The 14,667-nt window shown below is 41.0% G+C and overlaps 1 protein-coding gene across 3 annotated transcripts in view; it reads right to left on the bottom strand.

Moving 5' to 3' along the window:
- Positions 1–685: 685 nt before the first annotated feature.
- The window catches only part of TMEM87A (transmembrane protein 87A), a 29,020-nt gene continuing 15,038 nt past the window's right edge, over positions 686–14,667 (bottom strand). The window contains exons 11-20 of one of the 3 annotated variants that reach the window (XM_048854931.2): positions 14,432–14,525; positions 13,027–13,095; positions 11,658–11,766; positions 9,810–9,868; positions 9,409–9,512; positions 8,883–8,953; positions 6,596–6,657; positions 5,279–5,334; positions 3,580–3,610; positions 686–1,491 (exon numbers count right to left, since the gene is read on the bottom strand). In XM_048854931.2, coding sequence (XP_048710888.2) covers positions 1,450–1,491; positions 3,580–3,610; positions 5,279–5,334; positions 6,596–6,657; positions 8,883–8,953; positions 9,409–9,512; positions 9,810–9,868; positions 11,658–11,766; positions 13,027–13,095; positions 14,432–14,525 — 697 coding nt within the window. In that variant the 3' untranslated portion in view covers positions 686–1,449. The remainder of the gene's footprint in view (positions 1,492–3,579; positions 3,611–5,278; positions 5,335–6,595; positions 6,658–8,882; positions 8,954–9,408; positions 9,513–9,809; positions 9,869–11,657; positions 11,767–13,026; positions 13,096–14,431; positions 14,526–14,667) is intronic. The other 2 variants (XM_048854932.2, XM_048854933.2) reach the window with 2 other exon arrangements.

The following is a 14,667-nucleotide window of genomic DNA, read 5'->3' as shown; positions in this document are numbered from 1 at the left end:
AATTTCTGAAATAAATCTGCTCAATTTACAAGTAAAAACCTGCTTAACTAGTGGTACTGCAAACTCCACATGGTATGTAACAGTCAAGCTGTTGCCTCCTGTGTCATTATCAGTAGTAAAGACTCTGCAGGCCAATTATAGCCTCACTCACACCCATGCAACTTACACATGCAAACCTGTGGCCTACAATGGGCATGCACATGTAAATTATTGCCAAGTGAAACTTCCAGGCTAGAAAGTATGAAAAATGATTAAAAAACCAAAAGCAAAGACTTTTTTCCACTCTTTTAAAAAATGAGACGACCATTCTGTACAGAATAGAAATCTGCAACTCTGACATTGATCAAATGAACAGAAAGCACTTGTTGGCCCCAGGGATGGACTAGACAGGAAAAAATCGATCACTAAACCACTTACATAACAGGTGACTTTTTAAACTCCCCATTGCCCCCCCCCCGCTTAACTTTCCCCAGGAGCCGAAGTATCCCAGCAGAACATATTAGGATCAAAACCAGCAAAGCTTTTGCCTACAGGGAAAAGAAGAACCTGCTCCCTCTGGGAGGTGGTGCCATCATCTCGTGGGTAAGTACGGACCTCGAGGCAGATAGGTCACTTGCACAGAATAGAGTTCTACTGAAATATCTAGTTAATATTTGCTTAACTTCATAGACAAACATTAGCAAAGTGTTGTAGGAAGTTTTTATTAGGCCACGCAACACTTTGAAGGTATGGGTAAGTCATTTTTAGGCATCCATCACATTGCCGGCAATGAGATGTGCCACAACAACAAATGCTGAAGTTATGCAACTGTTGCTCCTAGGTCAATGACATTTAAAATAGAAAATCTTTCCTATACACAGTGTTGTTAATAAAATTGCACTTGGTTTTGTTAAAAACATCAATATCATTGTAACTTTTTCAAAATATTTCCTTTTTGGTATCTCAATTGATTTCCTTCAATTACTGGGGCTTCTTACTCAAAAACCTCCTCTCCTTCTAAGCCAGCTGCGCAGTCTCCATCTATTAGCCATTATTTTCAATAAAATGGGAAGGTTGTTTCTAAAGTAACTCTTCACCACCTTCTTCTACCCTCCACCAAAAACAGGTAGTTGACCTGTGGAAGTTAATTGTAACATTGAATTCATAGTCCCTCAGTCAGATGTTAGGACTTTTAGTTTGACAGATTAAATATCTGAAGAAAGTTACAGAAGGTGCTGGAACACACATTTAAATCACTTAAAAATCCAAACTTGTAAATTCACTGTAAATTCAAACATTTTTCAAAGGTTTATCAATGTCCTCGTGAACCTCTTCCACAGTGAACTGCGTAAGATGCCCTCGCTCAAATACAGGGTCCAGTTCCAACGGTGAAGATCGAGAGAGAGAAGTAGGATGCGCCTGATCCACTGGGCAGCCTACGGGAAACAGAACTTTCAAGAAGCTGCTTCTTCACTCCATTTTGGATCTTTCGAAGTGTGTAATCATTCTTTCCTGCAAAATTCAAAAAAGGTCATTGAAGTTTGTAATTTTTGTCTCTGTGTTTACATCACTCAGTACTAAGAGCCCACTCTTCACATGTTTATAGATAACGCACATGCATTGCAGAACAGTGGTTATACATGGAATAAGAGATATATAAAGAGAGTGCTCAAATTTTGATAAGATATTAATTTGTCCAGTCAGAAATCTAACTGCACATATAGGGGAAAGTTACCTTTCTGAGTATACACTGCTACTCGATCTCTGTTTAGGTCAGATCATTACATGTTAACTCTGAATGTGTGAAGATACATATCATGTACACATTACAGAATTTCGTATGCTGGTTAGAGAGAAGCACACTCAAATACTGACATAATGCGTTTCTCCCTAACTAGCAGGAGGTTTGCGTTTTGTCACTCCCAAATAGGTGAAAAGGGAACTCTCAATCAAACCTTAACGTTTGGAACTCATCTAATACTACAAAAAGCAGAAAGAAAAATATGTGCTAAAATCAAGGAAAAAACTATTCACTAAATAATTTGCGGAGTGCTATAATAATCCATCGTCTCTCTCATTAAATTCTCTTCAGCAAGAACAATTTTTGCCTAGTGGTTCCAGATACAGTAGAGAGCACACTTTGTCAAGAATTTAATCAACTCATCAACATTCATAGCATTGGACATCATCAAATTAGGCTTGAATAAAGACTGGGAGTATAGGGGTCATTACACAAACTAAAAACTATTTTCCCATACTAACTTTTCCCCCTACTGTTACTCACACCTTCTTGTCAGCTGTTTGAAATGGGCCACCCTGATTATCACTACAAAAGTATTTTTTCTCCTGCTGATAATAGCTCATCTTAATTGATTTGTCTCATTAGAGCTGGTATAGCCACGCCCATCGTGTGTGTGTGTGTGTGTGTCTTCCTACTGTATTTTCCACTCCATGCATCTAATGAAGTGGGTTTTAACCCACAAAAGCTTATAACAAATTTATTTGGGCAGTTTAAGATGCCACAAGTAATCCTCATTCTTTTTGCTGATACAAAGTAATATGGCTACCACTCTGAAACCCGTCAGCATTATTTAGGTGACTGATTTTATTGTAATTCAGCATGAGGCACAGATTTCACATATTAACCCTTTATTTGGCCCAAAAGCAACATGCAAATGATGGTATTAACCAAAACTCAACTTCTAGAACAGTGGTGCACAAACTTTTCCAGTCGCACCCCCACTTACCATTAATGGAATCTGTCTGCACCTCCCTCCATTACAGCACCACCAAGGCTTCCCCAGCTTGGGCTGAAGGCAAAGCTGGGGGCGGAACTGTGGGTGGGGGAGGAGCTGGGGCTAGAGGCAGAGCTTGGCTGGGGGCAAAGAGGGAATCACAGCAGAGCGGAGCTGGAAACGTAGCACTCCCTCCCTGCCTCCCATGGGGGCTGGCCCAGGCCTGGAGGCAGAGCAGGACTGGGGCTGAATGAGTTTGGAAAAGAAGTGAAGCTGGGGGCAGAGTGGGACTAGAAGCACAGTGCTCCCTCCCAACCAGGGCTGGCTGACATCCCACTGCACCCCCTGCCCACAAAATGCCCCCCCCACCAATTTGGGGACCACTGTTCTAGAAACAGCTTCTAATTTATGCACCAGCATCTGCAGAGCCAGAGAGCCAGAAACAGCACTGTTTTGCTACAACATAAGTTACTGGAATTCACACAAACGTGGAAGGAGACAGGGAAATGCAGCTTTACTTTGAGTAAACATGCATGGCACTACTACATGAAGGGAGCATCTAGTATTTTAAAATCATTTGGATTTAAAATAATTGTTTCATGATAAATTGCAATCTGCTGCACAGGTTCTACCATTCTTGAAAGTCTTTCGGCTGAACACTAGTTTTCACTGTACATATTTAGGGCAAATTATTGTATTTCATCCAATTAGAACATCAGTACTTCCTCCCCTCCCCTTTCCTGCCGCATTTATAGGAACATAAAGCTCAGTTCTAACAGGCCAAGTCAACCTCTTTAATGAAAGACTCATGACTCCCTTGGCATGTCATAAGACTTCAATTTGTGCTGAAGGCTTGTTTACTGACCTCATCTGAATCCAGAAGGGCTGGGAGAGCACTGCAGTAAAAAAACAAACAAAGATTGTTACACAGACCCAAGCACTAAATGACTGAAAACATCAATGTCAGTTTTAACACCTCCAGCTTTTTGACAGGAATAGGTTATAATGGAGAAGACCACCAACCCTTTGCTAAAATTAGAGAACTGGAGGAAGACAGAGAAAGACATTAACAGAGTGAGATAGGACCTAAGTAGTATTATCAAATACCAATAACAAAATCAGTTCCTAAGTTCTGCTTTAACTGTCCAGCTCTCAAATTCCCATCACTTGAAATCAGCCAGAAGATATCAACTTTCAAAAACTCTCAAGTAAAATGACAGTGTCTTTTATAACCTCTTATTTACTTTATGTGGTGGAGAGGAGTATCTTGCCTTTTACTAGCTTTCGGTACCCTCTAATTAAAGACAAACCCCAGGCAAATGAAGACAAATTTTCACAAGATACACCGGTTTTCCTCAGTGTAGTATTCTGAAACTGTACTTAGTATCCTATCATGTATAAACTGAATTGTATTTTTGTTACACAGAGTTGTGTATTTAAATCCAGGATCTGAGTTTTCTGCTGGAATGCCAGTATCAGAACTATAAGCCAGTATCCATCATGATTTACATACGATTTAAAAAAAGAAATTTAGGCATAGAACACCAAAGTTTAAACTGTAAAAATCACTATTAAGGCAGAAGTGATACCAGTTGTGTACAGTGGGCTTCCACACTGCCAATATCAAGTATCATTGAACTGAACTAAACAGCCACTAAACCAGAAGGCCCAGACATTCTGTCTTAACTACCCAACTTAATAAAAATTATTCACAATTTATATTATATTAGGAAAAACACTCAAATGTACATCCAGAGCACACTACTGAGTGAAGCTAATCTGATTTTAACTCCACAAAAAAAAAAGCAAGTCCTTGGACATGAGATTCAAAACACAGGTGGCTAACACTGACTTCAGCTCATTATTCATAGTCATGAGATGATATACAGAAGCCACAACAGGAAAAAGTTTCTTTCATACAAATATCACTACTCATTGTCAGAATCACACTGATTTCTCCATCCACAGAGCACAAGAATGTGTCAGCTCTGTCCTGTATCTTTTAAATGTCTTGGTCCTTTAACTAAAAGGACTAGGACTTTACCTTGTGTGATACCTCTAACTACACAAATGTTGAACGCTTAAAACCAAACATGTCACCAAAATATTGAACCAGAGACTTACTTATTCCCAGTAGCCTCACTTGTAGTACTGCTGATTTTCAACTTGAGGTCAAATCCTCATAAGGGACCATTTGCACCTACCACTACCAACTGCAGTGACTATTTAAGAAATTCCCAGTCTACATTTCAGCAGATGCATTACGTTTAAGGATAATTTCACCACAGCAGCAAGAGAAGGACAAACACCAAGATTTAAAGAAGGTGCAGTTTTAGATTTTTTTTTAAAAACCACTTAATAAATCCTATCAACTACTACATATGGCTATATATTTACACTTAGCATGCTGCACAGACGTACTCTTAAAGTCAGAGGCCAACTCCAGAAAGGGTTCAGCACTTGCCCAGCAGAGCCAGCACCACAACTGCTGGCATTCTAACTATACTTCCAGCGCTTCTGACTCCAGTGCAGCTGCTGCTGCTTGTCACAGCACAGATACTCACACATCAGTCACTGAAGAAGGAACATTCTCTTCTACCCACTTCAGATCATCTTCCTGCTAGAAGCACAGAAACCAACATTAAAATAAAAAATGACAAGACTCTGAAGGGGTTTGCAAATGAAGACATTTCCTCTAGCCTACCTGAAAAGTTCAGCATTAACTATAGTGGATGCCCACACAAGAAATGCAAATTGTTATTTCTGGATTAAGGAATCGAATTCAGAGGAGCAGGGAAGTAAAAATAAATGTTTAAAACATTTTTCAGCCATTTTAAGCCAGTGCCTACTCAGCCAAGAATGAACTTAAAATGCTACGATAATGTATAAAACATTGTATTAAAACACAAAAATAGGATTCAGAATGTGGCATTCAAAAGATTAAAGAGTACACCCTATGTTAATGTAACCTTCCTAATTTTTGTTGAGACTCTCAGCACTTTCATAGCACTAGGAGGACTGTTGATTTGTATGAACTGACATTTTGATTTGCGATACATATTACTACACAGGATTTTTGAGCACTGAACATATTTCTACTCTGCTTTTTTGCTGAACAGAAAACAATGGGCAGTTTTATCTTTATATTAAGGATATCTGTGAATTAGAAGTCATCTTTATTTGAATGTCCTTGCTGCTGACTCAAGAGTTTGAGGAACTCCTTGCTACTGCCAAAGCAGAACAGAGATTTCAGGGAGCAACAGGGTTCTACAGTTTATGCATGCTTTAGACAAAAATGAGCTCGACCCTGAAGGCTTTAGAGAAACAACTTTGGAATGCATTTTCTACCTACTCGTGAATAAATCCTGAGTTTTACAGGGTCACATGTGGAAAATGCAGACGTCTTAAATGCACTCACAAAAGATACACATGTACCTCAGGTGGTTGTGCATCTGACTGAAAAGCATACAGGATTTGGAAACATAGGGTAAGCAGTGTAAATGCCCTCTGAATCCAGTTCAACTTCCATGTATTTTTCTGTTTTGAAGCAATCTTAGAACCTGAGAGACTAGCTACACAAAGGCTAAATTAGCCAGTTTCAGAGAACTTGGTGTAATATGAAACAGTTCTGTCTCTAATGCATTATGTGCAAGTTCTCAAAGCACATACTGAATTCTGATTTACCAGAAAGCTAAAACACAAAATCTGTTCACAAGCACCACGATCATCATGTTTTGACCCAAATCACTCACTTCTTGGAAAGGACAAACAGATACTTGGTTTGCTCCTGTTACAGAGCTCCTATTTAAGTGGCAGCCAACTGAGTGATCTGGCATTACTTTTACCTAGTGATAGGGCCAAGGTGGGAAAGGCATACTCACAGCTTTGTTTGCTTTCACATTTCCATTTGGTTCTTGTTTTGTACTTCTCATTTTCATTCCCTCTGCAAAGGGGAGACACGACAGACACGGGATATTAAATTATGTCAGAATGTAAACTGTAGATGGCATATCTATTAGGAATACTCTACTGAAGCCAAAGGTCATTATTTAGGGGAAAGGGCATGCTACCTATTTAAAAGCAGAGTCCCCTTTCCAGGTAGCAAAAGTAACTTCTCAGAAAAATTCATATACATTTTTAACAAACAATACTAAGGGTTGGTCTGCATGGTGCAACAATGCACCCAAGGGGTGTGTGGAAACAGCACTATGTTGAAGTGCTACAGGAAACTTTTAGTGCACACCACATTCACACACTTTAGAAATCACTCCCCCCGTAGTGTGCATTGCTGCACGGTCTAGGCAAGTCCAAAGTGAAGCTCAGTGAACACCTATGATAACTATAACTCTAAGAGGAAAAGGATCTTTCTTCAGTGTACTTTTATGCATGATCCATTTCACTGTTCCTGTAAGAACCAGCTCCCCCACCTTTTCTGTGAGCCTTTCAATCATCATGTCTAATCCATCTTAATTTGCTGTCCAGCAGTAGCATCTGAAAGTCCCCACTATCTGAAGCCTAGTTGCCTACAAAGTTGAAGATCTCAGACCAGTTCCTAGTGGACAAGATTACACACGAGTGCCCCCATTGGCAGTTTCATCTGAGAAGTCAGAGACTGAACAGGCCACGGAGAGACTGAACATTTAGTGGTGGTGTTCCTCTAAGGCTAGGGTTAAGTCTAGTGGCAGCGTGGAGGAGTTTACGCTGCTGGTGACAGTGCTGCTATACCTGTCCTTGATTAATTCAGCACTAAGATTCCTTTCCCACCCCCAAAGAAAGGAAAATCAGAAAGATTCTGTTCCTGTCTTTAGGCTTAGTTATGAAATTAAAAGAATTAAAAAGTTAGCTTAAGTTTGGTTGAGAAAATAATATATTTGCTTTCTGGTTTGTGGCCAGTAAGGAAGGGGCTCTAATCAGCAAGTAAAGGAAGGCCATGAGAATAATAAATAGTATCACTTGTAGTGTGGAAAGGACATATGGTTCAAAAAAACTAACTAATAAAATAAAGAGCTGCAGTAACAAGACAAAGAAAAAATGGTCTTAAGAGAAACGAACACAAACCTTCCCACTCTTCTGCTGGTGAGCGGTTGGGGGAGGGGGAGAGAAGGAGATAAAGGAAGGCCTTGGAGGAAGGAAAGAAGCAAGGAGAAACTCCTTCAAACTGGACTTTTGCTAAAGCTAGTGAAAGGTATAAAAAAAGCCATGAATCTGAAGCTTCTTTGTCAGACCCCTACATGATCATGCTGGGGCACACCAGGATAAGATGGTTTTCTCTAGGTCTGGCCTATTTGTAAGTATACTGATCACAGGCTTACAAATACTTTGGTACTGTATTGGGTGTAGTGACTGCTTATTTCAGAGATGGGCAAACTACATCCAGCCTGCGGGACCCTCCTGCCTGGCCCCTGAGCTCCTGGCCCGAGAAGCTAGTCCCTGGCCCCTCCCCTACTGTTCCCTTTCCTAGGCAGGCTCAGCTCACTGTGCCACCAGCGCAATGCTCTGGGCGGCCTGACGCAGTGCTCGGTGCTGCGCGGTGGCGTGGCTGGCTCCAGCTGGGTAGCACGGCTGCCTGCCCTGGTGCTCTGGGCAGCGCAGCTGCAGCGCCACCAGCATTCCAGGCAGCACAGTAAGGGGGCAAGGAGCAGGAGGGTTGGATAGAGGGCAGGGAAGTTCGGGGTGGTGGTCAGGGGGTGGGGGTGTGGACAGGGGTCGGCGTGGTCAGAGGGCGGGGAACAGGGTTGTTGAGTGGGGGCAGAGGTCCCAGGGGGGCAGTCAGGGGACACGGGGGATTGGAATGGGCAGGAGTCTCGGGGGGCAGTCAGGGGCAGAGGTTCCAGGGGCAGTCATGGGGCAGGGGGGAATCGGATGTGGCAGGAGGCCCGGGGGGGCCGCCAGGGGGCGAGAAGCAGGGGAGGTTGGATGGGGCGGAGGCCAGGCCATGTCTGGCTGTTTGGGGAGGCACTGCCCCTCCTAACCAGCCCTCCACACAATTTCGGAAACCCAATGTGGCCCTCAAGCCAAAAAGTTTGTCTGCCCCTGGCTTATTTTTAGGCTGTTAGGTATGTTTAGAGCAATTGTATAAAACACCATTTGGCCTTTGGATTTAAAGAATTTATGGTTAAAAGAGTGTCTGGCAGTCTCCCATATTAATATTAATAATTCCAACATTACCAAAGCTTTCCTTTAACATGGGCTCTTTCTGTTCATCCTCATCTTCCTCAGACAATGGTGAGAAAGCAAACCTTTTGAGAAGAGGAAAGAATGAAGACACCATGAGACAGATGCACAAAGTCAAAATATCTTACATAAATGTCATTTTGAAGAGATTGATTATCTTGCCATTTTTATTATTTCACTATTCTGGACAGCTCCCTCTAACTGTAAGTTAGATTTTTGATCAACCACAAGCTGAGATAATTTAAGTACTCATACCATTTCCCTTTTTTAAATAAATGTTACTAAGGAGAGCCTATAAATCTACAAATGCTACTTCCACTTTCTGTGGTCAGGATATACAACATGAACTATACTTCCTTCTCAATCCCTATACACACACACACACGCATGCACACAGCTCACAGAGCCTGCAGAAAAGTTTAGCAAGTGACCATGCAGTACACCAGGACTGCTGGAAATGCTCTTTGGATAGACTTGACTTTAAGAAGTCAAGATTACTTTAAGGTAAAACGCGTTAAACCTTTGGTTGTTGGCAGACGGCCTCCACAGAACCATGATGACAAAAAGGATCATTGAGAACAACAGTCGCCAGATGGCATCATCCACCCACAGCTCCTGCCAGTCCTGTCAAGAAAATAGAGAATCCATGCCCTCAGTCTTTTTTTTTTTTTTTAAAATACACTGGTGAACTAGAAACACCTGTGACAAGGAGTAAAGTTGCAGTTCTGTTCTAAACGGCTCCCCAAAGGCTGTAAGTTTCCATGGATTAAGACTTCCCTTCATGTGGAGGAGCATACAGTGGACCCTACAGGAAGAGCATCTGCCAGCTTCCCCAACCTTACTTCCTCTACCTCCAAATCCAGATTTTAAGGAAGGAAGTCGTAATCATGGAAACCACTTAGGTATAAGATGCAAACTCACCAACTGACAATCCACCAGCCTGAACTTCATGGTGGTCCAGATGATAAATACAATAGATGCTGAAGGCAAAAAAAAAAAAAAAAACTTGGTAAAACCAGTAAGTCAGAGTTTTTCTACCACTAGAGTATCTAAGAACTAAGTAATCATGCCCCGGGACTTCAAAGGCAAAAGCCTTTTACAGTAAATTGTTGATGGTTTAAACTTTTCCTGTTACATCCTTTTCTTCCAATCACAAAGGGACGATGATTCTGCGGAAGTCATCTCACATCAGTTAATTCAGCCACTGAAATTGAGAGCTGAATTCAATGTTCTTGTTTCCCCCAATGCATGCTTGTCCAAGACATGGCAGGGAATGATCCCCCACTACTTCCTTCTTCTCCATGGGACTATTTTTTGAAGAATTACATAACTTAATTCTAGCAGCATTCTAGACAATGTAACAGTTTAACATTTATGAAATCTATAGTTCTTTACAAGCTACATCCACAGCAATAGTGAAGAATAGTCACCTCAAGCAAGCATACTTGCAATCAATTGGCACACAATACATTGCATGACAGATTGGTGACTTACACAAAGAAAACCCATTGATCTTATGAAAAATGCCAAGGAATCTAATGATTTTAAAAACAAGGTTCTGCTGATACTGTACAAGGTTTCATTCCAAAGACCTTCAGAGTGAACTGCATGTAACTCAATTTATCAGCCTTTGGAAAAAAATAAAAGTTAAGTTAAGGTCAATTTCCGACTGGTTATGACAAGAAGTCAAGATATTTCAGATCAGAGGCTTCAAATACTATACTCTATCTCTTCAAGTAAAAAGGTCTGAGCTAAACCTCAAACCTGCATTTCCCATTCTCATCTTACTTTCCTTCTTTTAGAGAGACAGATTAGGATATTGGCATTCAAAGACATCAGGCCTCTTTAAAATATTTTGTACTTGTAATCTGATCATGAAGTAACCAAGCCTCCCACCTACCATTCCTGGAATTTAGATCTTATTACCCTGGGCCAAAAGCAAGTTTTAATGCAGAAGCTAAGCGTTCCCCATAGTGGGCTTTAAAGGATGGAGTTTTTTTTAATACTGGTTGTATTTTGGAGCAGCTTAGTTTCAGATGCTGCCAAGAATGTCAACCAAACCCACCTATTTAATGGGCGCATTTTCTAAAACAAGTTTCAAACATCTCAGTCCCTTATGGGAGTTAATAGCAATCTGCTCACTGCCTGGATAGGGTTTTTGGGTGGGTGAGAAAAATGGAGTCTGGTAGCATTATTAGGTATGTCCTTGATGTTAGCTGGATTTTATTTGATGCAAATAGGTACAAACGTTAAATTCTAATTTCCCGTCCAAAAATAGCCTGCCCTCTCTTTTCTAAAATGAGCAGATGTTCTTTTTCACAAAGCCACTCTGCTCAAAGATTAAGCTGTCAGCATGGTGGAGCCATAACACATTTTAAAAGCCCCCATTAACCAGTACAAAGTGGTACTGAAGTCTTGGAGGAAGCCACTACCCATCTGAGCAGGAGATTTCAGCATGGGATGCAGCTGCTAGTGAAGCATGAGGATGTCTGGGGAGAGGAGGTGGGAGAGGAAAGGGGACCATAATAAAAGAAACTTCAAAAAACTATTAAGCTTATTCAGATAAATGCTAATTTGAAGCTACTGTTTATGGATAGTCAGAAAAAATCTGGCAGAAGCCCACCACTATGCAAGTCTGAGTGTCCAAGAGCAAACACTGAAATGCCGAAGGCCAATAAACTGACCCAAAGCAGAGCTTTAGTAAACTAAACCAGCCCCATAATACCTGGAAAGTGCACTATTTAGAGAGGAAGGGAACCCACAGCTCACCTGCTACTGCCAAGATAAGAGTGTTGGTGAAATGCCGGTAAAGAGAGAGTTTCACAATGTTCCTCCGCAGTTTTAGCAGCTTCATCGTTTGAGTCAGGCTGATGAATATGTATGGCAAGTCAAGGAAAGCAAGCTTAAGAATCAAGTTCTTGATAACAAGTAGGATACAGCTTTTGTACACATCTCAAGCAACACTGTCAGGCCATACAGACATAGCGCCCCTGCAACCCTCCCTAACAGCAGCACAGCCACGGTGACCCAGCCCTCCTGCACTGCAGAAGGTCATCCAGAGGCAGTGCTCCTGAACAGTGGTTTACTACAACTGGTTTTCCATACCCATCCTTTTATGTCACCCCACTCCATCCAGGCCTAGTACTCTGATATCACCACATCAGTAAGCTAGCCTGATGCAAAATTTCACAACTACACTACAGTAGTTCATACCTGCAGGAAAACTTAACATGCATTTTGAGAAGAGAAAAATAGGTTTAAAACCTGGTCACGTGTTTAATATAAATGGACAGCACATCCATGTTTGTCTTTACCTACTTTCCTGCAATTTTAATTGTACAATAATCAAACGTGTTTAAGACAAAAAAGACTGACATCATTGTAAGAGGAATAAGGGGGTTGCCCTGGCCTGGAAAGGGAAAGGTGAACTTTTTGGCATATCCTAATTTTTCAGGTTTGGTAGTTTCAAGAGCTTATACTAAACCTAGTCAAGTCCTAAACTCAAAGGGTCTCAGCGCAGCAGAAGACAAACAGTAAATGTGGAAGAGGAGGCTGGGAAGAGGTTTAAACAAATGACTGAGAAAACTGCTTAAAAAGTTAACTCTTTCTTGTCCCCAAACTACTTTATGAGACCTGTAAGTTCTGAGAAGAAATTTTAGCACTAGTGTTAAAATAAAGAGTTTTCTACCAGTTTAAAACAAAACCAAAAAACTCAAAACCACCCCTCCCCGCCAAAAAAAAACAAACCACTCCCAAACAAAATCACTCTCAGTAAGGTCAGGACGGACCATAGTCCAAAAGCTGCTGTTCTGAATACTGCTTCAATACAACTTTAGAGTACACTCACATCAATAAGCAGAGACCACCACAACACAAAAACTACATGTTCACTATGGTAAGGGCTAGGACCTGTTCCAAAACCAATTCACAAACCTCTGTTGGCAATTTAAAATTTGTTACATGAGTTATGGAAATAGAGCTTACCTGAACCCTTAGGCCATAGGGCCTATGGTAGCTGTTCGACAAAAAGATGGTATGTCATTCAATATGGCAAAAAATGTTTGCTGCGGAAAGATTCCCTGAAGACCAAACTCCAAAGAAAAAACACTGCACCAAATTAAACAGTGAAGAAGGATATCCACCAGCAGAGGGCAGTATCTAGGAAAGCCAGGGGAATAAAAGCCAAGGAGGCAAGATCATTCTGTGCCTAGAGATAAAGAGAAAGACCCAGTGAGAACAAGATGAATGGGAAAGCAAAGCACACACCAAAAATCATCAAGCATTCAGTCCCAGGTTATCATTTTACCATCAGAGAACATAAATACAGAACTGGAAAGCTATTAAGCCCCTATGCCTTGCTGTTGAAGCAGAGGGTTTGAATTAAGTGTTCAACACAAGGGACAGAGTATTTTATTAAAAGCAGAAAACGCCACACAGTTCTGATCCCCACAAGCAACTGATATGGCAAGAAGTAAGTTTTTAGAGTAGGTAAGTAACTCATTGAGCAGGCACCCCTAATGAGCAGACAGCCTTGATGGTGCTGCGCTGCAATAACACTTCTTACAGAAAGTTTGTTATAGATCTTTGCAGGTAGGCCTTTTACTGTGTTGGTGCCAAAGACTACATGTTCCACTTTTGAGCACTAAATTTAAACAAAATGGCACAAGTTGATGGAACCCACTAGGAGACAACATACAAGACGTGATCAACAGTCCTCTCGCATATACACAAAAATTCATTTAGGATGTTATTTTGTTAAGAAATTCACTTGTACTGGTCTCTGCACCAGGCACTGAACATTTCCTAGAAAAATTAGCCATATTGTGCAACTTCTGAAAGGATATCCACAAAATAATACAGGCATCAATCACTGATAGACCCAAGTTTGCTATCAGAGCCATAGCGCCATAGAAAAACTGAAAGGGTACCAAATAAGAGACTGAAAGTCAAAATAAGCTATCCCAAGAATTCTATCAAGTCAGGTGCAAAACCAAATTAAAGGATCAAATATTGTCCTTGTGAAGCCAAACCCCATCGACCTCAAAAATGACTACAATAAAAGCTTTTAAGAATTAAAATAGTCTTCACCGGGCTATTAAAATATGCAGCTTCAAAAATTTGCAAGGAGCATCCATTTCTATTTGCCAGCATGTTTTTCCCCCTGCACAAGGCCCAGTGAAACCTCCCTTGACTACCAGGCACAAATTCAAAACCTTGTCAATTCTGGACCCAAAAACTCCACTTATTTTCAAGTATTCCTATTTCAAAGCACCAAAATTATTTTCCATTGCAGAGAATTACATTTTGGGGAGGAGACATGGCAAGAAATTGGTAAAATAGCTGGAAAAATAAAGCCTTCTCCACAACACTTCACAACTGTCTTCTCTCCCCCCTAAGGCACTGGGAATTTTCATTCTCCAAATTTCCCTATTGTAGCATAGCCCAAGAATCCTTCACTACATTACAGTATACGTAATCACACATAAGACCAACAATTGCTACATCCGTGGCACACATGAAAACATAGGTAAGTGTCTACTGACCCCTGTGACTCTAAGGACACCTTCCATGCCAGAAAATAATAAATAGAGCACTCCAGCCGTAACTACTTTGTGAAGAGTGACTCCAAGACGAGGCCTGCAGGGAAATATTAAAAAAAAGTGAAAAAAGCTAAAAAAACCACACCTCAGCAAAAGGCACATGATTCAAGGTTTCTCATCACAAGTTACAGATCTAGGAAGTTATTTTGTTATGGTGCTCTAGGCTCATGGTGTCACGT

This window comes from Caretta caretta, chromosome 6 (genome assembly GCF_965140235.1).
Source record: "Caretta caretta isolate rCarCar2 chromosome 6, rCarCar1.hap1, whole genome shotgun sequence".
NCBI classification, from domain to species: domain Eukaryota; kingdom Metazoa; phylum Chordata; order Testudines; family Cheloniidae; genus Caretta; species Caretta caretta.
Note: the sequence above shows the minus strand (reverse complement) of the source record. Positions and strands in the feature narration are given on the sequence as shown.